The 26,333-nt window shown below is 38.9% G+C and overlaps 2 protein-coding genes and 1 long non-coding RNA gene across 12 annotated transcripts in view; 1 reads left to right on the top strand and 2 right to left on the bottom strand.

Annotated features, from left to right (window-relative positions):
* The window catches only part of LOC128852717 (uncharacterized), a 50,191-nt gene extending 27,170 nt beyond the window's left edge, over nt 1–23,021 (top strand). The window contains exons 8-10 of one of the 2 annotated variants that reach the window (XM_054071850.1): nt 174–221; nt 13,916–13,963; nt 22,903–23,021. The gene's annotated coding sequence lies outside the window, so the exon portion shown is untranslated. The remainder of the gene's footprint in view (nt 1–173; nt 222–13,915; nt 13,964–22,902) is intronic. The other variant, XM_054071851.1, reaches the window with a different exon arrangement.
* SFTPA (Pulmonary surfactant-associated protein A) lies at nt 2,335–9,159 on the bottom strand. The gene is made up of 5 exons (XM_009565203.2): nt 9,145–9,159; nt 7,830–7,972; nt 5,569–5,734; nt 3,792–3,869; nt 2,335–3,127 (listed from the first exon to the last, which is right to left on the bottom strand). Exons 3-5 carry the CDS (start codon nt 5,717–5,719, stop codon nt 2,751–2,753), a joined length of 606 nt encoding a protein of 201 aa, XP_009563498.2. The 5' UTR covers nt 5,720–5,734; nt 7,830–7,972; nt 9,145–9,159; the 3' UTR covers nt 2,335–2,750.
* The window catches only part of LOC128852720 (uncharacterized), a 29,765-nt gene continuing 21,245 nt past the window's right edge, over nt 17,814–26,333 (bottom strand). For 8 of the 9 annotated variants that reach the window (XR_008450724.1, XR_008450721.1, XR_008450727.1 and 5 more), the window contains 3 exons: nt 25,848–25,922; nt 24,474–24,602; nt 17,814–21,817 (listed from right to left, as the gene is read on the bottom strand). This is a non-coding gene — a long non-coding RNA (uncharacterized LOC128852720). The remainder of the gene's footprint in view (nt 21,818–24,473; nt 24,603–25,847; nt 25,923–26,333) is intronic. The other variant, XR_008450726.1, reaches the window with a different exon arrangement.

The following is a 26,333-nucleotide window of genomic DNA, read 5'->3' as shown; positions in this document are numbered from 1 at the left end:
GAGGATTTCAGTTCAGTTACCTTAGTGCAGGCTAGAGATGAGCAAAAACACTGCCTAGAGTCAAGTCCAAGTTCCTATGGGCTCCCTGCACAGATCTAAAGGGGGGGATGGGTGGAGAAGTAAAAGTAGTTATGCACACATTTAAACCTCAGTGCTTCCTGGTTTTCTCTCAGGTGGTGTGAAAATGAGAAAGGATGAGCCCAGGACTTCCTCACTGTAAGGTAAGTGTGTGAGAATCTGCTGATTATGGTATTTTTCTGAGCTCATCCTGCAGGCAACTGAAGAAGAGTACAGGGGGCTTGTGAGGTCACGCAGGGAGAAAATTAGAAAGCAAAGGCCCAGACTGAACTCAATCTGGCCACGGTAGTAAGAGACAACAAAAAATATTTTATAAACACATCAACAACAACAAATATTTTATAAACATATCAACAACAAAAAAAGAGAGGCAAGGAGAATCTTCATCCCTTCTTGGATGTGAAGGGTAAGAACATTACCACCAAGGATGTGGTACTTAAATGCCTTCTTTGCCTCAGTCTTTAATAGTCAGACCAGTTATACCCAGGGTATTCAGCTCCTTGAACGGGAAGACAGGGATTGAGAACAGAATAATCCCCCCATAATCGAGGACGAAGAAGTTGGTGATCTGCTATGTTATCTGAACACTCACAAGTCTATGGGGCCAGAAGGAATTCTCCCAAGAGTACTGAGGGAGCTGGCAGAGGAGCTTGCCAGGTCACTCTCCATAATTTATCAGCAGTCCTGATTAACAGTGGAGGTCCCAGATGACTACAGGCTTGACAGTGTGATGCCCATCTACAAGAAGGGCCCGATAGAGGATCAGGGGAACTACAGGCCTGTCAGCCTGAATTCTGTACGCGGGAAGATTATGGAGCAGTTCATCTTGAATGCATTTACCAGGCATGTGCAGGACAACCAGGGGATCAGGCTCACCTAGCATGGGTTCCTGAAAATCAGATTGTGCTTGACCAGCCAGATCTCCTTCTACGACCAGATGACCCACCTAGCAGATGAGGGAAAGACTCTGGATGTTCTCTACCTTGACCCTTCGGTACAGCCTGTGACATGGTCTCCCACAGCATTCTCCTGGAGAAGCTGGCATCTCATGACTTAGACGGGTGTACTCTTCACTGGGTAAAAAATTGGCTGGATGGCCAAGCACAGAGTGTTGTGGTGGATGGAGCTAAACCCAGCTGGAGGCCGGTCACCAGTGGTATTTCCCAGGGCTCAGTTTTGGGGCCAGTCTTGTTTAATATCTTTATCAATGGTCTGAATGAAGGGATTGAGTGTACCCTCAGTAAGTTTGCAGATGACATCAAGTTGGATGGGAGTGTTGATCTCCTTTGGGGTAGGAAAGCTCTGCAGAGGGATCTGGACAGGCTGGATTGATGGGCTGAGGTCAGTTGTAAGAGGTTTATGAAGGCCAAGTGCCATTTTGGTCACGACAACCCCCTGCACTGCTACAGGTTTGTGGAAGTTCAGCTAGGAAGCTGCCTGGAGGAAAAGGACCTGGATTTGCTGGTCCACAGCTGGCTGAACACAAGCCAGCGGTATGCTCAGTCGGCCATTAAGGCCAACGGCATCCTGGCTTCTGTCAGCCATGGTGTGGTGCTGTACTTGGCACTGATGAGGCCACACCGTGAATACCTTGTTCATTTTTGGGCCTTTCACTACAAGAAGGACATCAAGCGGATCGAGCACGTCCAGACAAGGGCAACAAAGCTGGTGGAGAAGCTTGAGCACAACTGTTATTAGGAGTGATTGAAGGCATTTGGGTTTTTCAGTCTGGAGGAGGCTGATGGGAGGCCTTATCACTCTCTACAACTACTGGAAAATGAGTCATAGTGGGGTGGGTGTTGGTTTCTTCTTCCAAGCAAGTAGCAGCAGGATATTAGCAAATGGCCTCAGGTTGCACCAGGGAAGGTTTAGATTGGATATAAGGAGAAGTTCCTTTACTGAAAGAATGGTGAAGTATTGGAAGAGACTGCCCAGGCAGTGGTGGAGTCACTATCATTTGAGCTGTTCAAAAAAGGTGTATATGTGGCGCTTCAGGATATGGTTTAATAGGCATGGTGGTGTGGGGCTGTTGGTGGGACTTGATCTTAGTGGTTTTTAATGATGCTATGATTTTATATTTATCCTGATGTTTTATAGTAATTACTACTTCAACCTAAGAAGATCATTAACAAGTACTGTTACTAGTTAGATAAAACAAAAGTTAAATATGGATGCTAAATGAATCAGTGCATGCTTCAGTAGGAAACAATACAAGCCATTTATTTCAGAGAGAAGTACAAACCCAATAGAGTAATTATTCCAGTGGAATCGGCCTCTATACATCTCTTTCTAAGGCAGAAACTATTAAACACTTGGAAATGCTTCTACTCTGAAGCCATGGGCAATTTTGACTTCAAGCTTTTCCAATACTTTAGGTCAAACCTTGGATTTTTGCTTTAATCTTCACAAAGGCACAGTGCACAGAGATAGTCTGCCATGAAAATTAAATTCTGAGCTATTCCCAACCCTCCAAGAGAGACAAATGCATCAGATTAGGCACATTTTAATCAGGTTAATCACCTACCACATTTGACTTTTTCTTAAGGAGAAAAAGTACTATAATATGATTAATTTTAGATTTTCTAATCTAGAATAATTGCAGAAATTGCATAAACCTGAGACACAGGATATTTCATTGTCTCCATACTCTGAGGTGGCTGAAAGTTCACTCTTTAAAATTCACAGATTGTGAGGCGATTCGCGTTGCATTTTTTGTCATTCCAGGTCCCATCGGTGTACATCTCTACACACCTCTCTGTCCCTTTGCCACTAGGCTCGTATTTGTGCCAGTTGGTATAATTCAGAGGTGTATCATTTATACTCTTAAACTGACCTACATTCTCACTCTCTTTAATGCCCAGGTAAGCGTATCGGTTATAGTGTTTCACAAAACCCAGAACAGCTTCATTTTCCTCCTCATTTGCGGGAGTTGCAAGAGTTCCTCCTGCCTTCTCACAGGACTCTAGTGCAGATGCAAAATTAACTTCCTTCCCATTGCTGGAAAATAGTTTCTCTCCTACTTCTTTTATTTTTCCATTCAAAGCAAGCACTAAAATATGAAAAGAAAAAAAAACTAGCTTTTAAAATTTTCTTCACCGTATTAATGAGAGAGCAAAGAAACAGAAATCAAGAGATAAAGAGAAAGTTAAAAGGGAATTAAAATTCAAAATTTTACCAATTCATTACTTGTTCAATAAGTACATCTTTATGCTGCTTATGATCATCTGTCATTGTCATTTCCAAGACAAGGATGATCTAACATTTCCTACACATACTGTCAGCCCTATTATACCCGGTATATTCCCTGAAGAGGATCAATTTGAGCAAGGGAAAGGGAGAAATGATAATTTTTGTAAATTCCTTCTCAGTAAAAAACAATTTACCACCTCTAACAATCTGGTTGCTGGCAGATAAAAGTGCTAGAAATGTTCTACAAGGCTGAGGAGTTCCCATGAATCCATGTGGAAAACACAACATCAGTGAGAATATTTTGTTAAAATAAATTAAATTTAAATAAATGCACACTAGTGTTCTTGAGAGAAACTTGTTTCTCCAGGGAAAATGAGTCCTGATCTCACCTGCTTTGAAGCAGAAAATGGAGTTTTGGGATGAAGTACTATTTTCAAGTGGGATTTCTCTCCCGCAAGTCATGATACTATAAATAGAAACAGAAAACTGATTGTAAGGTGAAAAATTGAAATGAGACAAATTACCGCCTTCAAGCCTGGAAATTCGATGCTCCAAATTTCCGAAAACATTACGCATTTTGTTGTCCACAGAACAAGGTAGAACTGTAAAGACAGAAAAAAAAAAGTTACACAACCGAGGAAAACTAGGCTCTGCTGACAGGAAAAATTCCTTGGATAAACTAATCATTTTCCAAAACTGTCTAGCACAGAGTCTGTTTTTTTAACACCATCTAGTGCAAAATAAATATTTTGCCAGTATTTTCTCACACTGTTGTTAACCTGCATATTAAAGCAAACAGACAAAATCTCCCATCCTCTGAAATGCTGATGATTTCCCCCTGAGCCGAAGACTATGATCTTTTCTAAGTTGAGGGCTTCTGTTTGTCATATCTGTGAAAGTGGCTTTACCAAAGAGAGTTAGTTTATTCTAATAATTGTTAGTGAAAAGCCGTGAAAAAGATTTTGGGGAGGGAACATTTATTATGCAACCCCTACCATTTTCTTTTTAATCTGCTGGATGGATGATTTGTGTTTCCACAGTAGGATCTTATTTTGATGGAAACCATAAACATTGGTACAGTAGGGTTTCTGCATAGGTTGGGTGAAATACAGTCCATCCAGAGTTACTTGCTGAAGATGGGAATTCACTGTAAAAGTAGATATTTGCTCTATCTCCCGCTCTGCAAGTTGCAGTCTTGTAACTCTTACTGCACTTCACAGTCAGTAAGAAACAACATATTTGACTCAATAGAGTCCATTTGACTCTGTTGACACAGAACATGACATCAGACTTTTTCACACAGTGGCCCATCACCTCCTTTTCTTCCTTTCTCACCTTGTGGCCAAAGAAAACCACTACTTTCAGAGGGTCCTACAAACCCTGGAAAAGAGAAGCATCATTTTCTTTCTAATTAATGTGCATTCTGGGAACTTCAGGATGAAATAATCTCAAATTGAAACATGTTACATCTATGAATAATTTTGATAGCATTTTAGCCTTTGTAATGGAGCTGGGAAAAAGCCTTTCTACATGGAAAGTAAATCACACAGTGTACACAAAATGTATTCCTTACCAGAATACTTTTGCACATACCATCTTAGAGTACTAGAGAAACATCCCAGAAGCCTTTTAGTTATACTTACAATCACAGAATGAATCACAGAATGGTTTGGGTTGGAACAGATCTCAAAGCTCATCCAGTTCCAACCCCCTGCCATGGGCAGAGACCCCTTCCACTGGATCAGGTTGCTCAAAGCCCCATCCAACCTGGCCTTGAACACCCCCAGGGATGGGGCAGCCACAACTTCTCTGGGCAACCTGTGCCAGTGCCTCATCAGCCTTATAAGAAAATATTTCTCCCTAAGATCTCATCTCAATCTCTCTCCTTTCAGTTTAAAACTGCTCCCCCTCATCCTATCCCTGCACTTCCTGATAAACAGCCTCTCCCTAGCTTGTAAATACTGCAATAATATTTCCTTTATATTTAAAAAAGATAAAAGTTCTGCTATGAAAGAAGCCAATCCATTTGGAAAGTCCATGGAAACGAACTACACAGAGAGAGAGGTATTATGTTTATATGTTTAAGTATTGATATATTGTTCATTTTCATTCTCCTCCCAGAAGAGGCCTATCTTCTAGAAAATAAAACATTAAACTAAATTTCCTCCATTCAGTTTTCACTCCTCTTCTTAATGCAGCTTCTTCCTTGAGGGCACATGTCCTTTTGAGTTATCTGTTTTTATTCACTTGGGGTTCATGACAAGGATTTGTTGCAAAAAAAAAAAAAAAAAGGCAACTTACCTGACAGTTGTGGCTGTTCTTTCAGACCACCCTTTCCAGCCATTCCAAAGATCTTAAGTAGCCCAGAACTTTCTGGACACTTGCACAGTGCATGGCAAGTGACTAGCAAAGCAGCTACTACTGTGAGTGTGTAGAATGAGTAAAAAACCATGATTGCTCAGGCCAGCTGTAAGAAAACCCACATATTTGTCAGGCAACGATTCCATAAGAAGTTGTAGGCATTGGCTTATATAATTGAACACTTTTTATTTATTTTTACCCATTCATCCCTTCTTGAGATTTACATTCTTTCCTCATTGAAATAAAGTCTCTATATAAGTCTTTATATATGTTATAAGAGACTTATCACGTTTATTTTCCTATCATTGCATTGCTTACACGCAAAACCTCTTCTAGATCGATACAAGTTAGTATGCCCATTACAGAATGACGGCTACACATCTCGGAATACTGAAGACAAACAATCTTTTTTTTTGCTATCACTGACTATTTGTTGGATTAATCCTTGAGAAACACAATGGGTTTAGACATAACTGAGCATGCTTAGGCCATGAGTTGTCTGTAAGGGCTATGATCACTCAATGAAACACAAATGCATATGCTACCAACCTGAAAGGCACACTACTTCACCACCATTGTTGTGGTGGTTTGGAGCTAGTTAGCAATCTCTTTAAATACAGCACTGTTTAATCACACTGATAGTGTTTTACACATAAGAAAAGTTTTATAGCTCAACCCATTCCTCTTTTGAACAAAATTCCACAAACTTGAAAATGTCAGAGTTAGTCTTGTAGAAAATGCATTTTTGCTGGCTGGCAATAGGCCTATTAATCTTATTTTATCCTTACATTAAGTAAGTTTATAATCTCAGTGCTGAGATATCATGACTAAAAAGCAGTCTGAACTATAGATCATGAGTTTACAATGCAGCATTGGTAACGCTGTGTAGTTATAAAACCTGAACTGATGGACTGTAAGACACTACGGCATGAAAATGTCCAGTTACAGGCATCATTTCATTAAAATAATAACAGAGAGAAAGAAAAGTTCAAGATGCCAGAATGGGTGTACCTTTCTAATGAGATGACCCTGACGGGTTGACTTTCATATAACTTAATAGTCATGACTTCAGTTTTCTTTTAGTACAAACTAGAGAAGATCATCTGCATTGTCTTAAAAACTTCCATCCTTAAAAAAACTTCAGGATTGACAAGATCATTTTAATTGACACATAATGTACTCTAAATCCAGCTCCATTTAAAGCTGAAAATCAAATCCTGGTTGGCTTGAATGCTACAAATTTATTAACTCCTGCATTCGTCAGTTAAAACATGGAATTTGTTTCAAAGCATATATGCCAAGCAGAATCAAAATATCAGTTTATTATTATTACCATTTTTTAAATAGACTAAAACTGGAGTGAGCTTTTACAAATAAGAAATATTGTTTACATCTTCCAGACTGGCTCTATCATAGAAGGCTTTGGACATTATTCTAAATCTACATCAATGCCAACTATTTTTAAGTAAAAAGTTAACTTTTTTTCCTAGAGGAACATCTCATCAGAATCAAATCAGTGGGATGTACCCTTGAACTGAAATAATATTCAATTATCTTTATAAATGTCAGATATATAGAATAATCTGTTTAAGTAATATCTGTGTCTATTCCTCATGGTCAAGAATTTCCACTTTAATGAGGGGAAATTCAAACCTGCCTGAGAACACACATGCCATATTAAAATTGCTATTGAGTTTTCCATGTTGAATCTAAAGTGTCTCAAGTTGTTTACCCTTTGCTGCATTGAAGGCGAGCAGACACCTCTGACTATGCTGGCCAATGACTCAGAGAGTGGATTATTAAAGTCTCTAACAAAAACCTACTTTAGGTGGCTAGGAATACTTACATCCCTGAGATAAGGAAATGCAATTACAACGGGTGCTCTTTGTCTGATCATTCAGGGAATTACATTTGAATGAATTACTGCATCCAGCTCATAATTGGATTATGATACGGTTTCAGAGTCCCAATCAGTTATACAGAAAAACAGCCCTAGTTTTAATGACCTTCATCAGTCATTACAATCTGTTGTCCTTCAGGCATCTCCTCATCTACTAAAACTGCTACTATAAGCAAAGTAAAAAATATTAATAGAGGAAAACTTAATTTTAAATGGTAAATATGACCATGGAAATGAGAAGGATCAGGTTTGAATTCTAGCTGAGGTTCCTTGCAATTTTTTAAAAGGAAATTCAACTTACCTTCCTGCTTCAAAGCCAAATGACAAAGCAGTTCACAAAACTCCCTCTTATATAGTGTTGTGTTTGTTAAATGACACCACTGAAGTGGAGAGTGGACAATGATGAAACAAATGAGCCTTTTCAGTTTTGCTTACTCACGTGTTCTGCAAATATTGAGAACAATAATAAGGGTTGAGAAATTACATTTTTTTATAAGAATAGAAAACCAAAGTTGGAAAAAGCGCCCACAATCTAGGATTAGGTTGCAATCTTCTACAGTAGCTAACCCAAGGTCTTTAGACACATACAAAATATATAAAAATGTAAATAAACTTTTGGTGATTCTAAGTGATATTTTAACAATTTTTTGTTGTTGTACAAGGAAAAGTGTTCTTATTAATTGAGGGAACATGTTACCTTCCAGGCAGAGTCTGACCTGATAATCAGAGTAGTAAACTCTGCTTCCTATCTGTGTACCTGATGTACTTGCATTACCTTAATGTAATTTTCTAGTTATGTGTACACTGAAGGTTTCCATGAGCATCTGGTCTCTTTTGCATGTAAAGTACAGCTGATCCTCACTTAGTCAGAGATGGGTGCTAGAAAAACATACATATATGCACAAAATCCTCAAATTGACATTTTCAAGTACAATGATGCCTTCTGCTGTAGGGACATTTATGTTTGATCCTTGGTGAGCTTTGTTTTGTGAACTTCAGCAAGCAAACACATCAGTCCTTCATCTGTAAGACAGGTACCTCTGCTTCACAGCTTTTCTCTGCTCTTTTAAGGATTGAACAGTTTCTACTTTTCATTTGCATTTTACTAAAACTACTTAAGTTCTGCCGTGATCCCTATCTACACAGTCTTTCTACCCAGCAGAATTCATAGCTGCAAGCTAACATCTTTAGGCCCCTTGTTCAACAAATACAAGTTTTCTAATATCAACCGGTTGACCTAGCTAAGAGAAAATACCAGAGGAGGAGGTATGTTTAGGATCCCTTTAGAAGTAACTTAGTCACATATACCCACTTTCATTCAGAACTGTGAGCCTTGTACTGCAGTTAAAAGTGCTCAGAATGGTCTGTCCTCCCTCACATGCAGAATAAAAGGGAAAACTGAGATCAATGTCCTTTTTAGCAAACGATCAATTAACACTCATAAAGGTATGTTATAAACAATCTATCTTCAAGTCATTCCTCTGATATGCAGCAAAGCTTTGAAACAAAACCTCTAACCACACCAGTTTAAACTGTTTTCCTTCTGTAGACAGATAATCAGAACTGGCGTTAAATGTATAAAATGTGGATTAGATAGTACCCAGTAGGTAAAATACCTTGTTTCTGAATCCTGCCATGGTCTGGGGAGAGCAGAAATACCAGGCAATTCAGCACAAACTGGCAATTCTATTTCTGAGTGATAGCAGACCTCTGGGGTACCTACAGCTCTAAGAAATTTCTGCAGCCGTAAAATAAGATGGAACTTTATGCATTCAGATTTTGGGAAGGAATGTTTTAAACAATTAGATGTCCATGTTCTTGGGAATCTAACTTACTTGGACACAAAATCATACAGACGGAGTTTCTAGACAACTCTGCAATAGTTGTTGATACTGTTCTGTGGTATCACTGCATGTATACATCCTCCCCATGCATATAGATGCATCTTTAATACACAAACAACATGATAAATCATTGCAGATTTGTATTATTTCTTTCACCCAACACAGTTTATACTTTAAGTAAATAAATAATTGGAAACATTAATCAGGGAAGTCATTAAAGCCCCACCAGCTGCACACTATCTCTGCCCATTTAGGAAAGTGTGGCATGAATAAAACATAGGTTATAATAGCTTAAGATGTAGAAGAACTTTATAAATTATTTTCTTTTATCAAAACTCTCAAAAAACTTCATGTTTGATAATGGTTCTTCTCCCATGACTCAGATTATGCTTACACAATGATAGTTAATAACAAATCTGAACTATAATACAATAGAAAGATTACTTTAGTCATTAGATTTACTCTCCTTGGTTATATAGCAGGGTACTAGGGAAAAAAATACAGTAGAATAAAGAAGTAAGTAAATATTTTTTCTGCAACCTGGCACCCCTGTAGAATAGCTAAGAGTTTCAGTGTTTACATGTAAACCTGTGTGGTAATGGCTGAAGATCTTTAACCAGATAACACCCACAAAGCCCAGCCAGAGAGCTGTAATGGTCTCAGTGGACTCAAGATAGTGCGTCCTTCTTTCTGTCATTAAGTAGAAAAATAGGATTCCTTTTGATGTCCCCTAATGCATTAAAAATGCCGTGTTGTTAATGCCAAACCTCATGGTGACATTCTCAACTACTAGCAACTGAGAACTCAACAATGAAAGGAACCCGATTTTCAAAGATGCCATGTACCCAGAAATGCTGCATCTTTAAATAGCAGCCACACACGCTATCCTTGAAGAAGTAATTTGAAAACTAATAACTGCCAAGGTGGTTTCAAAACGAGAACCAATTTTACACAGCCTTCAAACATCTAATTCTCAGTAAACAAGGTGAACTCTCCATTTTACTCAGCACAGTTTTGGAATGAGCTGATTACTAACAGCCTTATCGTAGCCCAATCTGCATGAAGCTATGCTGCACTCTTTCAGGTAAAATGCAGCCACACTAGTTTATTTTAGCAATCCCTGAAATGTTAATCTTATATGTGTCTCTGTGCTACAAGTCCCTGATATCAGCTCTCTTGAGAGCTTGCCCTTGGCACAGCATCTGTGTGGTAAGCACGTACGGTCAATTCTCCATCCTTACTTGTTCAAAGCAACATTCATTTTTTAAAATTTTTGTAGTATTTTCACTGTAATATGCAGTCCGCCACAGATCTTAAAATCACCCAGACACAGGTGCCTATGGTCAAACTCATTATCATTAACTTAAGCCCTCATCCAAAATATAGAGAACTAGACATATGCTCCCTATTAAGTAACAAAAAATCCAGTGGGTAAAGTGCTGCTTCCTCCCCACCTGCAGCTTAATTTTATTGAGAAAAATCTAAATTATACACATGGGAATATCAACAGTCCTCCTGCCTTTGGAAAGCTAGAAACACTAATAAAATCATTTTTACGCTAGTTTACAATGTATAAAGTGATACACTACGGTTTGCAGGAAATGGATGAAAAGCATAGGGAGCACAGTATCTTACTACACCACTAATAAAAGAAGACAAGTTCTGGTGTAAGTAGGGCTTAAAATTTGTATTTGCTACTTTAACGTGGGGATAAGCATTGTACAGGAAGAGTGTAACTGCTGATGAGATATATTTATGAACAAATATGGTATCAGTGATATATTATCAGCTTAATAATACACTGTTGTTTTGGGGAATGGATCCCAGGACAGGGATTTCTAGGTTTAAATGTAAGCAGATGGGTGGAGGAGAAGCAGGAATGCTAGATATAGATGATGAGGTTCCTAAAGAGAACACAGTAAAGATAAGGAACGAGCTTTAAATAGTGGATTTTAGGGAGCTGACTTCAGACTGCACAGAACAGCTCTTGCATAGCATTGTTCTTGTGAAGTCCAGAAAATGTGAGACTTCAAGAAATTCAATTGAAAAAACCCACATCCTTTTCACTCTATTTTCCATTCCAGGAAAAACAAATTCAAACTATACTGGCAAGAAAGGGGATGACCAGGTTTTTCAGAGCTTTTGTTAAAAAATCAGACCTGTTTATGCCTGCTAAAAATTTATAACCTTATAACTGTGTTAACAGAAGAACTATTGGTCCTTTGTTTTCTGATTATTTCTTTCTCATCTTGAAGCAATGGATATAAATGAAAGGTTCATGGTTGGCATGCAACAGCACACCAGCAAAGCCACCTCCTATTAGTCTAAGATACTACTGGCTCTGAGCAAGCCTAGATGACCTCTGCAGGCACTCTGCACCTGTAACCCACACCCTCATGCTTACCTCAACAGCTGATGGAGAGTTCTTTGCCATGGCTGTTGTATCCACCGGTTAGTTTCTGCAGCATTGTTTATGGAGTGCCCTAGAAAAGAGACCAGTCCTGTGAAAAACAAATACCCAGTGCCCAGTTGTATGTCCCTTGAGAGAAGAGGGTATGTGTAACCATTGCTTGAAGTTTCCTGTTAAACTTCAAGTTTCTTAGGATTTGGCTTTAGTGTTTGACTTTTAACATTCTTTTGGCTGAGGTTTTCTAACTGTTTTACCGAAAATGCCTAGAGAACAGGAGGTGAGGCATTTCCTGGGTGCAGCTGAGCCTGAGAAAAGGTCACTGGCAGAACCTGGGCTTTTGCATCCGTGGAGAGAAAAACTCTAGCACTTCAACTGCATCTGGAAGAAACCACAGATTAGGCAAGAGTGAGAAATGGTGAGGCTTGGCCTCTACTAGTGAGCTTGACAGGCAGGCTCATGGCCTGGGAAACCTGAAGGGAAACTGAAGTTTTCTTCTGTGATAGCCACCTGAGAAGAATTGATGTAGATTTGATAAATGCTAAACTCTCTGCCTTTTGATTTTCACCAGCATATTGGTAAGATGGAACACCCTAAAATAGATATTTAAAAATACTTACATTGCTGCTATGCCTGTTTATGACTGCCTAATGGAATATTCTATAGAACTATCATAACTTGGAAACTATTTTCAGATTTGATTTGAGCTGCATATGACAGAAGCTCTGCAAGACTCAAGGATATACATCTGATAAAGAATGAACAATTTTTGAGTACTGAGGTAACTTCTGTTCTGTTTCCACATCTATCATTAAGCGCTTTCATTATTCTGTTGCTAGTGAAGCAAATGAAGGATGTTTTGAGCGTAGGATATGTTGCACAATGTAGGTAGGTGAATGCAAAACATGCTAAGGACAAAAGTTGGTCAACAGCTGCTTCAAGAAATATGGACACTAGAGTTGAATTTCAGTTTGTGAAAGTGGGCGTGTGTCCTTTCCATGAGCCTGTTTGTTAGCCTTTCCTTTGTATACTTAACCTCCTGTAAGTTATTCTTTTGCCCTTCTCAGTGCGTCGCACCTCAGATATAACACTAAAAATTGTAGGCTGGAGCATAGCAAGAGGAGATCCAAGTATGATGCTACCTAGAGATATTTTATGGAAAAAAATTAGGTTTTCAGTTCAATTACTTGAAACATTAGATATCTCAATATGAGCTGTTGAGAGGAAAGTGCTGCCTAGCAGTTCTGAGTTTTTACTTTTAAGCAGCATGTGTGTGTGTTTGACTTGTTCCAGTTATTGGGTTTTGTTTGTTTTGTTATTTTTTCTCTAACAGTAACCACTTAAGCAGAAAGAAATTGAACAAAGAATCTGTACTGTTAACAGACTTAACATTTGCTAACAAAATTTACTCATTAAAATACTAATAATTAAAACACAGAGGTAGAGGTAGTTTTAAATAAACCTTCAACTCTTTCTAGTAGATTTAGTGCCACTGGTCAGAACTAAGCGCAGGAAAATTTAAAGGTATTACTTTAGCCTTATATTGTCTCAAAGTAATCTGAGAGTCAGGGGTTTTTTTTTGTTATGGCATGATTCCCATTTTAAATTGTTTGGCCAAAATGGGATCATGGTCACAGCTCTCAAAAGAAGCTGTTGTGCAGCAGGTTCACACTCTGAAATCTATCCAACATGGTAGTGGGTCTACTTTTCCCATTTCAAAGTCCCTGCCCACTCTCAAATCAGCTGGAATGCTGTATAGAGTCATGAAATAGTTTGGGTTGGAAGGGACCCTTGAAGGTCATCCAGTCCAACTCCCTCGCCATGAATAGGGACACCGTCAACTCTATCAGATTGCTCTGAGCGAATCTGGACATGAATCCTTAGCTACCAAAGTATCTCCTTATCTCCTGCATCTGAAGATGTTAAAGCTTTCCTACTATATAGGGCTTGAAACGACCATGTGAATAGATCCTGCCTCTTCCTCAGTGCAGACTATGGAGAACGGACAACACCACTTATGAGTTCCTGGTTCCTATGGGTTTTCTGCACAGCGTCAAGTGTTGGGGAAGTGGAGAGATGGCAAAGTAAAAGCATTTATGCACATATTTTAACATATGCTTCCTGTTTTTTCCTCAGGTGGTGTGAAAATGAGAATGGATGAGCCCAGGGCTTCCTCACTGCGAGGTAAGTGTGTAAGAATCTGCTCATCATAGTATTTTTCTGAGCTCCCACTACTCACCAGCTACCAGCCACTATTTTGTGAAAAGGTGCTCTTGACCCTAGCATATCTGAGTCGCGGTTGGACTCTGTGGTTGCAGCGGAGAAACAGCTTGTGTTTGATTTGATTGAAATTCCAATTTCACCTGCTCCCCCAATACAGTATGCGATTGTTCAGTGGTTAGGGAGAAGAGAGGTGGCCTTCTAACACGACAATGCTCTTGATTTTATGAGGCAATGTGATGTTTTAACAACAGCATGCAATCTTTAGTATTTTATATGCATATTTCTATGTATAAATGGATTTAATGCAATGTTTATCTTAATGTTTTATAGAGGGTAGCTTCTGAAACTAAGAAAATTGATTGTAACGGATACTGTTAATATTTTTATAAAACAAAAGTTATATAAACGCTGAATGAATCAGTGCATGCTTTAGTATGACACAATACAAGCCATTTAATTCGGAGAGATATATAAAACCTGGTACTATACTTGCTTTTGTGGACCCACCTCTGTGAATCTCTTTTAAGGCAGAAACAATTCAATATTTGAAACTGCTTCCATTATGAAGCCCTGAGCAATTTTAACCACAAGCTTTTCCAATACCCCTTGGATTTTTCCTTTAATCTTCACAAAGGCACAGTGAGCAGAGAGAGCCTGCCATGAGAAAGGAATTCTGAGTGATTCTCAGCCCTTCATGAGAGAGCAATACATCAGACCAGGTACATTTTAATCAAGTTAATTATGTACCAACTTTTGGCATTTTCTTAAGGACAAAAATACACTAATTCGATTAATTTTAGATTTTCTGACATAGAATAATTGCAGATGTTGCACAAATCTGAGACACAGGATATTCTCTCGACAGGTTTAGTAAACATTTAATCATACTCTAATCAGTTTCTGTCTTGTCCTTTTAGAGACAAACAGAAGGCCCGAAATAATCTCATTGTAACTTCACAACTTGCTTTCCAGGAGGTCTGTATTTTAGCTACTTCACAGCTAGAGAAACTAAAGTTTAAAGAGATACTATCCCTACGATCAGCGAGAAAGCCCTTTTTTCCCCAAATCATCAATTCCCTTTTCTATTCTCTAGGCCATATTACTGATTTATTCCTCCTTCTTGTGTCTGCCACGCTAAGCACGTAGCCCTCTATGGGAATACTACACAACAGTATGGGAGATGATTCCTAAACTTTGGTCAACACCACAACAAAATTACCCACTGCATCATCAATTAGTAGTATCATAATGGAGTAAATATTGCTTTTTTTTTTACTGGAAACAGTGAAAAGAGTAATCATAGAGATATCCTGCCATATCATCTTCCCATGGAGATCAGCCAGAATGTTTCTCCTGTAAGAATTGGTAATAGGAAGTAATTTGTGCTTGAACAGCCACTGGCCAACATTGCCTTGGAAACATATGCTTGTAATTCACATCTTGCCCTTGTAAACAGCCACCTGGCCCTTGTTATCAATTTAAAATAAAGATAATCTGGCCTGAAGATAGCAAAAAATCCTGATAACCTGTTATTACACTGTTATTGCTAGGAAATGACCCATCTAATATCTTGTTGATAAGTGTTACAAGATATATATCTAAAAGCATTGTCAACATTTTATTTGTAATAGAAATTCAAAGTCCTTGGGAGAAACTTGTTATTGAAAACAGAAAATATAGAACTCTACATAGAACATCTATACCAATGAAAAAACCAAACTACTGTTAAGGTCTGATGGTCGCAGTAAAATAAAGCTGCTTTGCATCTTACCGAAGGGACCCCACCTGGTACTGAATACCTGGGAAACATCGCATATCGTGGTTGATATTGCTGTTAAGAGCTGAAAATTACGATGATACATATTACAGATTTTCACTTTGCACAGAACTTTTCAGGCAATTGAGTGCAAAATTCTGTATGTGCCAGCTGATTGTGTTGTTTGAATCATATAGTATTTCATATACTGATAGTGTTTCTTTTGTAATGGCACATTTTTAGATTCTAATTAGTGCAAAAGTATAGAGGAACACTTTCTATCTCTTTGGTAGCAGACAGATATTGAGGCACTTCAGTATTTCAATTTCCATGCAAAACTGAGCACCTGAGTGCGCTGGTGAGGCACAGCCATGTGTCCCTCCAGCTCCTGCAATTCCTCTTGGGGTTTGTGTGCTTCACATCTGAAGGAGCAGCTCTCACTCCCCAGGAGCAAGGTGGATCAGGCAGAAGCAGCAAGCAGTGTTTGGAGGTCCCAACCCTTTCTGTGCTCACCAGCTGCATTCTGCCAAGCCTCACAGGAGCAGTGTAATGCAGCGCCATGGCCTTGCCCCAGCTGACAGCACGACTGCTTCTGCCTTTAAATCACTGGCAGCTTCAAACTAGCCATGCTGGATATTGCTAGCAAGAAAGCTAGAACATTGAGATGCCAAGGAGAGGCCATAGATTGAAGTGCTGAAGGCTCTAATTGATACCTGAGCTGACATCTATATGAGGTACAGTTATTGCAGAGGCTTAAGCATACGAATATTCTTGGATGAATTCTGAATTGGAAAAGGAGAAATATCTATATCTATATCTATTAAAACTCTTTTGCTTTCACCCTGAGCATTCTCTGATAATAGGTGTGCATCCAGTGCAGAATATTCTGGACAGAAAATACTGAAGAGAGTTATTTTGTAGTTTTCTGCACTAATTCTTTCTATTACTAAGACTTCAAAAGTCTTATACTAAAAGAGTTATTGATATTTTGAGAGATGCGTATTGTTTTACTCTTTAATTACAAGCCAGTTTCTTTCTTAAGTTCTCTAAAAGACTTTGCAAGCCAAACTTTTAAAGAAAAGAAACACAGCTTATTTAAATTGTTTGGATTTTCCTATAGAGTGAGATTTGACAGAAACTACTCACTATCTACTAACAGAGATAATATAGAGGATATACTTGGAGAAAAAACTTACTTCACAATTAGCAATCGAGTAAGGAAATGGGCTGAAATTGAGAGGATTCTCTCAATAGAAGTATGGCTTATTTCAAACCACAGTGTCTTTTTTCACAACACTTGTTGTGTTGATCCAGCATACAACTACGTGAAAGGAGGGTGCAGCGACGTGGGTGCTGGTCTCTGCACCCACATGATAGGTGATAGGATGAGAGGAAATAAACTCAAGTTGTGCCAGGGAAGGTTTAGATTAGATATTAGAATAAATTTCTTTACTGAAAGAGTGGTGAACCATCGGCACAGGCTGTCCAGGGAACAGTCAGTGGAGTCACCATCCCTGAAGGTGTTCACAAAGTGTGTAGACGTGGCCTTTTGGGACATGGTTTAGCAGGCACAGTGGTGTTAATGATTCTATGATTCTTTATAAGTTGAGATGCTCCCTGAAGAATAAGGATTCATGGTTTCACCCTCTTGACACAGTAAAAATGGTGAGATCTGAGCACAGAAATTCTTCATGTCCAAAACAAAAGCGTAAGGCCTATATCTGGCACCCTAATAAAAAGGATGATCTGTCCCAGCAAACATGCACTGTGTTTATACCCTTAGATCATCATTGCCAAAACCACACTCTGTTATAACATTTTTCTTGGTATTATTACAGTGTGGGCTGTACTGACAGTCTTTTTTTCTGATTATAAAATGTGAAATTGATACCCAGACCTGGAAAGATTAGCCCAATGAACCATATCTACTCATTCGTGAGGATTAGAAGACTACTGCAATGTAAATGAAATTCAAGCAGCTATTTCTACGGCATTTTTTAAAAGGCATTGCAACATGCAATAGCATTTTTTCCTTGTTTGTTTCTTTGAAGATTTCAGTAAAATAACCACATGGAACAGAACATGAGGGAAGACCTCATCGCATCTTACCGCTTTCTCACAAAGGAAGAAGGAGCAGGCACTGATCTTCTCTCTGGTGACCAATGGCAGGACCTGAAGGAACAGCAGCAGGAAGATGTGCTGGGGAAATTTAGGTTGCATATCTGGAAAACGTTCTTCACTCAGAGAGTGGTGGAGCACTGGAACAGGGTCCCTAGGGAAGCAGTCACAGCATCAAGCCTTACAATATTACAGAAGCATTTGGACAACACCCTCAGACATGTGGTGTGAATGTTGGCGTTGTCCTATGCAGGGAGTTGGAATCAATGATCCTTGCAGGTACCTTTCAACTTTCAGGAAAGTCTATGATTTCTATGCACAGAACAGTGCCAAGTTCTTGAATTTTTTACTTTTTAACCAGTAAAGTATTTTTGTACTGAACAGAATGATTCAAGGAACACTACATAATAAGGCAGGAATATGCAACTTATTTTAAGTCTAAAACATAACACTCGCACTTCTAGAAATATAATTGCAGTGACCTTCAAAGGGAATTTGGTGCTTCATTGCCCTTTGCAAACTCCCTTGGGCACATAAAATGTTGAGGAGAAAGATGAGAAAAAGTAAGGAATGGGAAACCATGGCAAAGGAAGGTCTGAGAAATCACTGGGAGGAAATTCTTCTCTCTCATCAGAAACTGAAAGGGAAAAAGGTGGGCTATTCAGTCGTTGGTTAGGATAACAACACAGTTAACATTTTATTTACACCAACTCACAGGCCACTGTAACCTTTAGTGCAAATGGCAGGAAGAAAAACACTCTCGCCTCTTCTCTTTCTCCCTCTTTTCTTTTTCAGCTAGCTAATTAAGGCCCCTTGGAGTTCAACTAGCAGATAAAAACAAGGAACAGAAGAGATTTAGAGAAATAGAAAACAAAAGGGAAATGAACAGAGCCCTACAACTTCAGAGTCTCTCTGGAGAGACTGGGAGATCTTGAACATTGCTTGAGGCCAGAATGATTCAAACTAAAACTGTTTAATAGGTTATTAAAACATAGCAGACTTAGCTTGCATGACAAATCAGAGAGAATGTTTAATAACCCTGAGAAATGTAATAACTGTGGATGTCAGCTACTTAACTAATAAACTATAATTTTGTTATTCCACAGGGGTCACTCCTTACAGCCTTTATAGCTGCTTTATATACAGTTTTGAAGCTTAAACATTATTTTTCTCTGTAAGACAAGAGTCACTCTACAATGTTATTAATAACCATTTCAACTACCTGTTGAATTTTATTTATTTATTCATGTTTAAATTTGTTTTGCCATTCACTATTCTGATTTGAGGAATCATTCTCAGCAGCTGGCATGCAGAAATCCAGCCTCTGTACACCCAAGCGTCTCACTGTCTGGTTAAGGAGTAGTTGTCCTGTTCTTAGTGAAGCAATCTGAACCACAGCCTGGCCTGGAGATTTCAGATCTATTCTGATAAGCATGACAAATACATTCATACCTGTACAATGGCCTGTGTGTATCTCCATACCTTTTCCATCCGAAATGCAAAAGCACGAACAGCAACTTCTGTTCATTTGACTCAGACCCCAACGTATGTACCATACAACTACACAGCCATTACCTTGTTCAAATATTATCTTTGCAGCAGTGACCAGGAAAGATGTTACAATTTCCTGGCCTACCTGTACAGTTCTGGAGATATAAACAGCACCACCACTATGGGTACCATTTTTGTTATCTGGGTTTTTTTTTTTTCCCATTCATTTTAGCAAAGCCATAAGCTTCCAAACAAGCACTGAACTAAACCAAGACTTTTCACAGCAGTGTAGCTCACATGCCATGATTACCTTGAGGTTTGCTTAAAAGTCTAGACCACTAGTTTCTAGCCTCACTGGAGCAGCTGTTGTCCTGCTAATAATTTCCTTTTCCTGCCTTTCCCCCATCTCCTGAAAACCTCAGTGGTTTCTCACATCTATAGCCACTCATACTTGTCTGTTCTTTGAACATTCCTGTCTACATTCAAGAGAAGGAAGGAGATTGTAGCATTCCCTCTGTAAAAGCAGGCTGAGATATCTTATAACCTCTAGTTTCTGAGGGAATAGACTGTAACAGAAACACACCTGCAGCATCAGCAGCTGCCAGGCAGGAATGTGTGTGTTTGTCAGGAGTAGAAACCTACACAAGAGCACTTCAAATACGCTTATGTAAAAGTAGTCTCATTGCTTGTCTATCTTACCCCACTGTTGCAGGGTTCAAGGTAGAAGATACGTGCAGCGTAGAGTGTAGAATACAACTTTTAGTGGAGTGATATATGATGCACTTAAGCCCCATAGGCGACATTTGAAGCATTTCTCAAACAGCTTTCACAACTGCTACTGTGTGACGAGCTGGCAGCTTTTCTTACCAGAGAGGGTCCTTCCATATTGCTCCAGACACTTAATCCCCATTTGTTAAAAATAAAGATTCTGTTTTAAGATACACTTTAAAACATGAGATTAAAAGGAAACAAATGTTTTCACTTTGTTTATAGAACTTTCCAATTGAAAGGCTTTTAACCTTTATCCACCATTAGTCATGAAAGTCATGAAAGCTGAAAATGCACTTCAGTCTTGAAAATGAAAGCTGAGATTCTCTGGATGATAGCAATTGCAGCTTAAAGCTAACTGTCAGGCACTAGAAAATAACAGTATGTGGAGGACAACCTGAGGCTTCAAGATACTTCCTCTGCTAGTTTGATGCACAAATAAAAGATCTATTTAGCAGGCTTAGGAAGTACCAATAACAGTCTCTCCCCCTTTCTTTTAGTTTAGCTGCAGATCTCTATAATGAAAGGTAAAGAAGTAAGAGGTTTTAAAAAAAAATAATCACTTCTTCCTCGTGCCTTTCTCTTTTCCTGTCTTTACCTTCTTTACCTTGCTTCCGTGAACACACATAGCTACTTAAGCAGAGTGGAAAGGGCAGAAGGGGAGAGAGGGATTACAAGGTTGTGATCTGTAAGCAAAATAACATTGATCAACCACTTCTGAGCGGGACACACTTGCACAGGCATCATTTGACCCATAAAGTGCAAGGCAGGAGATAATCCGGACAGTAACCAATGTATTCATTATGATGTTTCTTGCATGGTTTGGTGAAGTGTTCTGCCCCTCTCAGCTAAAGTAGCTTGTGGCTGTTTGTCTTCCCTTGTATCAAAATAAAAGTGAATTAAAACACACACTTGGGAATAATTCTTGGGGCAGGAGGAATGGTTGCACAGTCTTTTATTTGAACATATCTCAAGCACAAAGCAAAGGTACCCAAGAGTTGTAACCCAGCAGTGCAGATAGGAGAAAGGGGGAGTTATGCTGTCCAGAGCAAGAGAGCATGGAAAGCCTGATGGGGAAGCCTGCAAAAAGGCAGCAGGACCAGATGGTTTAATCCCTTCTTCCTCGTCTCACTGTCTTTGACGCATCTCTGAAATGTGTTCCAGTAAAAGCTGTGAGATGGAGTAGGACAGTAAGGGATGTAAACAACTGGGACTCATCACGATACAGCTGCTGTGAGTATCCAAACAAGGTGGTAAATAAGAGACCAAACTAAGGCAAAGCAAAACAGGATCAGAGGGCAGCTTTGGGGTTCTGATTGTCGTGAGACAGTATACATAATCAGTACATGTTTTTGCAGCTGTTTAGCTATACTTTCTGTTAAGACTGCATCGAAACAGTGAAATTCATTCTGCTGCACTGCTGAGTTGATGCCAGCCCATTTCCAGGAAGCCCAACATGAGCACACTCAGTCTCTGAAATCAGACATCCGAATGTGAGTTGACTACTGCTCTCACATTCTGTATTCTTATCCATCTGCTTGAAGTTTTATCTGTATTTAAACATCCTGGAAGAGGATGCCAACCAGTTAGACATTGTAGAGTCTTCCTCCAATTGCAAAGTTGCCAGAAGCTTTTTGCAGGATTAGCACACAGTCTCAGCTCCATGGGACAGACTGTGCTGCCTGTTGAAGACAAACCAGAGTACATAGATAGCCAGGAAAAAGCTCTTACAGCTCTACCCTGAAGCACTGATCTAAACAGCTCAAGCTACCAATGTCTGAAATATCACTAAGGTCATAAAGCATAAAAAGAAATGTTAACTGTAGGTGCCTCAGGATAAATTCATTCCCCGGAGATAACACAGAGGATCCAGTCATGCTGCTAGTGCTGGGAGGTTTGGCAGAGAGCTTAAAAGACGACTGCATCTAGATTTCCAGGCTCTCCTGCATTATTTCTTCTCCTGAGTATTATTAGTTAACCTAAACCCCACGAATTATTTTTCTTTCCTTATTCGTCTGGGTGCTAGCCTAAAGGGTGGAGCCACTTTGGCAGCACCAAAGCCACAGACTTCTCTGTGCAACGCTTCTCTGTCTGTTCCACACAAGAGGGTGATGCCTTCTTCCATAGCAGGAAACAAGCCACAGCAAAGGGCACATTTCTCCTCTGCTCTGGGCAAGTTAGCTGCCTCTTCCCCCATATTTATGTGTTATAATTTAAAAAAAAAAGCAGCAGGTAGAAGTTGCTACTGATTGAAATAGCTTCCTGTCTCCACCTCAGAGTTCCCATTGAAAATTGCCACTTGAAAAATAAATAGAAGGAAAAGAGCTTTTCATAGACTGTGTTTTTTCACATGTGACAGGATAACTCTTACTAAGCCTGTACTTAGCCTGAAATTATGCTATGTTTCACAAAGATAAACCCAGTAGCTGATTAACAAATACTGCTCTCATCCTAAATTACTGAGAAGCACTGTGGAGGTCATATTAACATCAACTGAGATCATTCTAATCAGGGGTATAACTGCAAATACAAATTAGTCTATAATTAATGCAAAATTAAGTGGTCATCAGGGATGCTGATTTAAGCCTCGTGGAAGATAATAGAACTCAATTTCAAACTCTTTCTCTCTTTTCAGCTCCTACTGAAGAAAAGTGTCCCCTACATGTGTGGTGAGAAAGGTCAGAACTTAGGGCACATCAGATAGCACCTTGCCGAGTATAAAGTTTCAAGCAATATGACTCAATAAAAGCTCACTTTCTATTTCCAGGTCTTATTCCTGCCCTGCGGGCTTTTTTTCCAGTCTGAGAAGATTAGCCTGAGCCCACACAATGGCCAAAGATTTCAACACTTCTATCCTGCCCCTCTAAGCAACAGTTTAGTGGGTAAGCCCAGACTAATAGAGACCTACTTTCACTTGTACGGCTGCGTTTCTAGAGCAACTCCACCAGAGATGGATTTTCATCAACATAATATGGAGCAGAGTTTGGTGTTCTAAAAAGGACAGGTGTTTCAGCTGGGGAAACATTTTCCTTGAGATGGTTTACACAAGGATAAGCCTACAAGACCAAGAACGCTGGAAAGAGGAGAAGTGAAACCAGACTGGAGCCCCAGAGCTTGAGGACCCAAGATATGAGCTGGCCAGGCATTTACTTCAAGCAGATTCAAGAAACGTAGCTGGGATTTCTTATTTCACTCACAGACAACAATAAATGAATGACTCACTCCAGACACGTTTTCCCCTGGTTATGTTGGTCAACTCATCTCCTAGTAACAGAGGGTCTATCTTTCTACTCCTTGCACTTCTGGAAACGATATCTTCCCTCAAATGATGTTATAAGAATACCAGACATTAACACAATTTTTTTAAAAAATATACTAAAAGACTGAAAAAAGGATTACAGAAACACAAGAGTTTTATTTCTTATTTCTACATTTTCCTTTTTATCTGTTCTCTCCTTGTGGTTCCTAAATTCTCCTTTTATTATATTTATTTTACTATATTCTTGAGGCCCTGTTCCCTTTTCAGGGAAACCCTATAGACCTCTCTATCATGCTCCTAGCATTTGATTAGAAAATGTTTGATTAAAAAATGTTTAAAAGTTTTCTAAGCTCTTTCTCTCCCACTATGTTTTCTTAGTGCTTAGAGGGAGTACCAAATACTGATATCTTTTTTTTTCCCCTTAGGAAAATAAAAAACATCTCAGGAAAACTGAATTATTCCTGTGGAAACCTTCATTTGCTAGGAAATGCATGACTTTGATGAAAAATTCTTTGCTACACCTACTTATGGCACCGAAAATTCAATGAAATAAATACTATCTTATGCTATTGCAGAGGTACACATGCTCCAAAACCAGAAAGCCAATATAGTTCAGCTGTAATCCAATCACACATCACAGTATATGATCCAGAAAACGAGCTGCATCACAAGATTAAGGATACCTCTGAAGCAGTTTGTCAAAACAGATAGTGCTGGCTTCACTTTGTTCAACCATGAAATTGCAGAGAGCATACTGAGGGTACGTGGACCAGGAAATGTCTATACAGAATATCAATAGACACCACTGAAATTTTATGTCATAGTTCATATAAAGTGGTATTGCTATTGGTGGGAGTTTCCTTAGAGTTTGAAAGGCAATTATCTATTTCCAAGATGTGTGGTTTACACATAACAACACAAAAGGGAAGAAAACATACAATTCCACATGTACGTATTAAGTGTTTGGACAGAAAGTATAATTTGGCAAGTTTGGAGAGCAGGTGACTTGGTTCTGCCACGTGACAGAAACACTTGTTGATCTGCTTGCTGTTTGAGGCACTGCATAAAAAAAAATTTACCTAACTGATGAATCATGCCTTTGGGGAATTCTGCTGTTGGGACTTAGTGAGTATGAAGCAATCAGCTTGTGGCCACCAGATTAGTAGGTGACTGCAGCAGGCATGATTTCTGGATTTGAGATCTGGCCCCTGGAAAGAAAAAGCAATAATAATTTCTTAAGATATTGTAGGAAACTCTGTAAGTGATTTTGAGTACAAATAATACAATCTGATTAAAATCTCAGTACATCTCTGTTTTATGAGATTCTGTGAAAATGTATTGTGGTTGTTTTTGTGGACTTAGAAATGACTCTTCTTCAGCCATTCAGTGTCCTGATACTTTGGCTTTCACTATTCGTGGTAACAAGTTCAGTTAACACAGATAAGGTTTTCTAAGTCCACAAATCTGTGACAAATCAAGCAGAGTAATTTCATAACTTTCTCTGTTTACATAATTTTAAAGTGTTGCCTAGGAAAGAGTTGCCTATGTTGCCGAGGAAATATATTCCCATCCGCAATCAAAAGATCAAGAACAAGGCATAGGGTCTGAACCATTTCACCTTGCCTCTGATTGTATCTTTATACTTGAAAAGCTCACAGGAATCCGAAAATCTCAAGTTGTAACGGGAATACCTAATAGAGCAAGTCGTCAGTCTCACTTTGCCGCAAATCTTTTTCAATGCTTTTACTGTACCTCTAACTTTAAATCATTTCTTCTCATGTCAAATTAGTAATACAGTATTACAGTTTGGAATGAATCCTGGACTCTCCAGCTACTGTATTTTCACTGGGACTTTTCTTTCCACAGCTATCAATCAGGATTGCTGTATATCTAAGCTTAGAGGGATTAAGCTGCTCCTCTTGACAGCTTCCCTGCTGCTAGCAAACACCAACAGGTTAAAGGACAAAAAGCCGAAGTGCATTTAAGTACTAACGATCTGATTGCCTCCCAAATTCCCATTTCACATCTCGTATATTAATAAGATACATATCTTCCTCGGTATTACATCTTAGAACTGAAGTCCTCTTGGATCCCAGATCTGCATCACTTTGCTGCACTCTCCAAGTAGAACAGTAATAGGCATTAGCACATAAAAAGTGCTGCATGATGTTCTGACAACTTGCACCACAGTGATTGTCCTCGATTTTAATACAAGGGTCAAATTTGACGTTCCATGTCTTCTGTGTTTAACTGTTTGGTTTTTGTTTAAAAAATAAAATGAAACTATCACAAACATGCTCTGACAAACTTTTATAGTAAATAAGCCACATAATAAAGTCAATTTGCCTTATTTTCTTCTAGTTAAAATGAAAAACAAGCCTAAGGAAGCACCATTGGTTGACAAATTGGGGTAAGGAGGGAAAATAAAATCCAGCATGAATTTTGCTACTGACCTCAATTATTTCTCCTTCTTTTCAAGCTTCAGAAAAGATTACCCACGGAGAGCAGCTTCCCCTGTCATGTTTCATCTGATAAGTAAAACATAATCACTAGCACATTACTGGGAACATTATCCTTAGGATTAAAAGCAGATTTTTCTGTCTGAAGCCAAGATCTACTTTCCTCCAAAGTTTTCCAAGCTGAGCACACCAATCCTTTATTCTAGGAGAGCTGAAGTGTCTATTTATTTTTGGCAAACTAGTGGCAGGGTTTCCTAGGAATGAATTTACTTCCAAAAGAGAGTAAAGATAATTTAAACTAACAATATTTCTTAGGGAACTGAAATAGGAAAAAAAGCAAGTTTTCAATCCATATTTATATTTAGAAAAGATCAAGAATCCAATGTGGAGAATCACAAAGTGTGGATGCAATGACAGTCCTCCAGTCCCAAGGTTTACACAGCTGCAGACTTTCCCAGCAGAGAGGTTCGAATTAGGTCT

Source organism: Cuculus canorus, chromosome 7 (assembly GCF_017976375.1).
Source record: "Cuculus canorus isolate bCucCan1 chromosome 7, bCucCan1.pri, whole genome shotgun sequence".
NCBI classification, from domain to species: domain Eukaryota; kingdom Metazoa; phylum Chordata; class Aves; order Cuculiformes; family Cuculidae; genus Cuculus; species Cuculus canorus.
The sequence above is the reverse complement of the archived record's forward strand: the minus strand, read 5'-3'. Positions and strand labels throughout refer to the sequence as shown.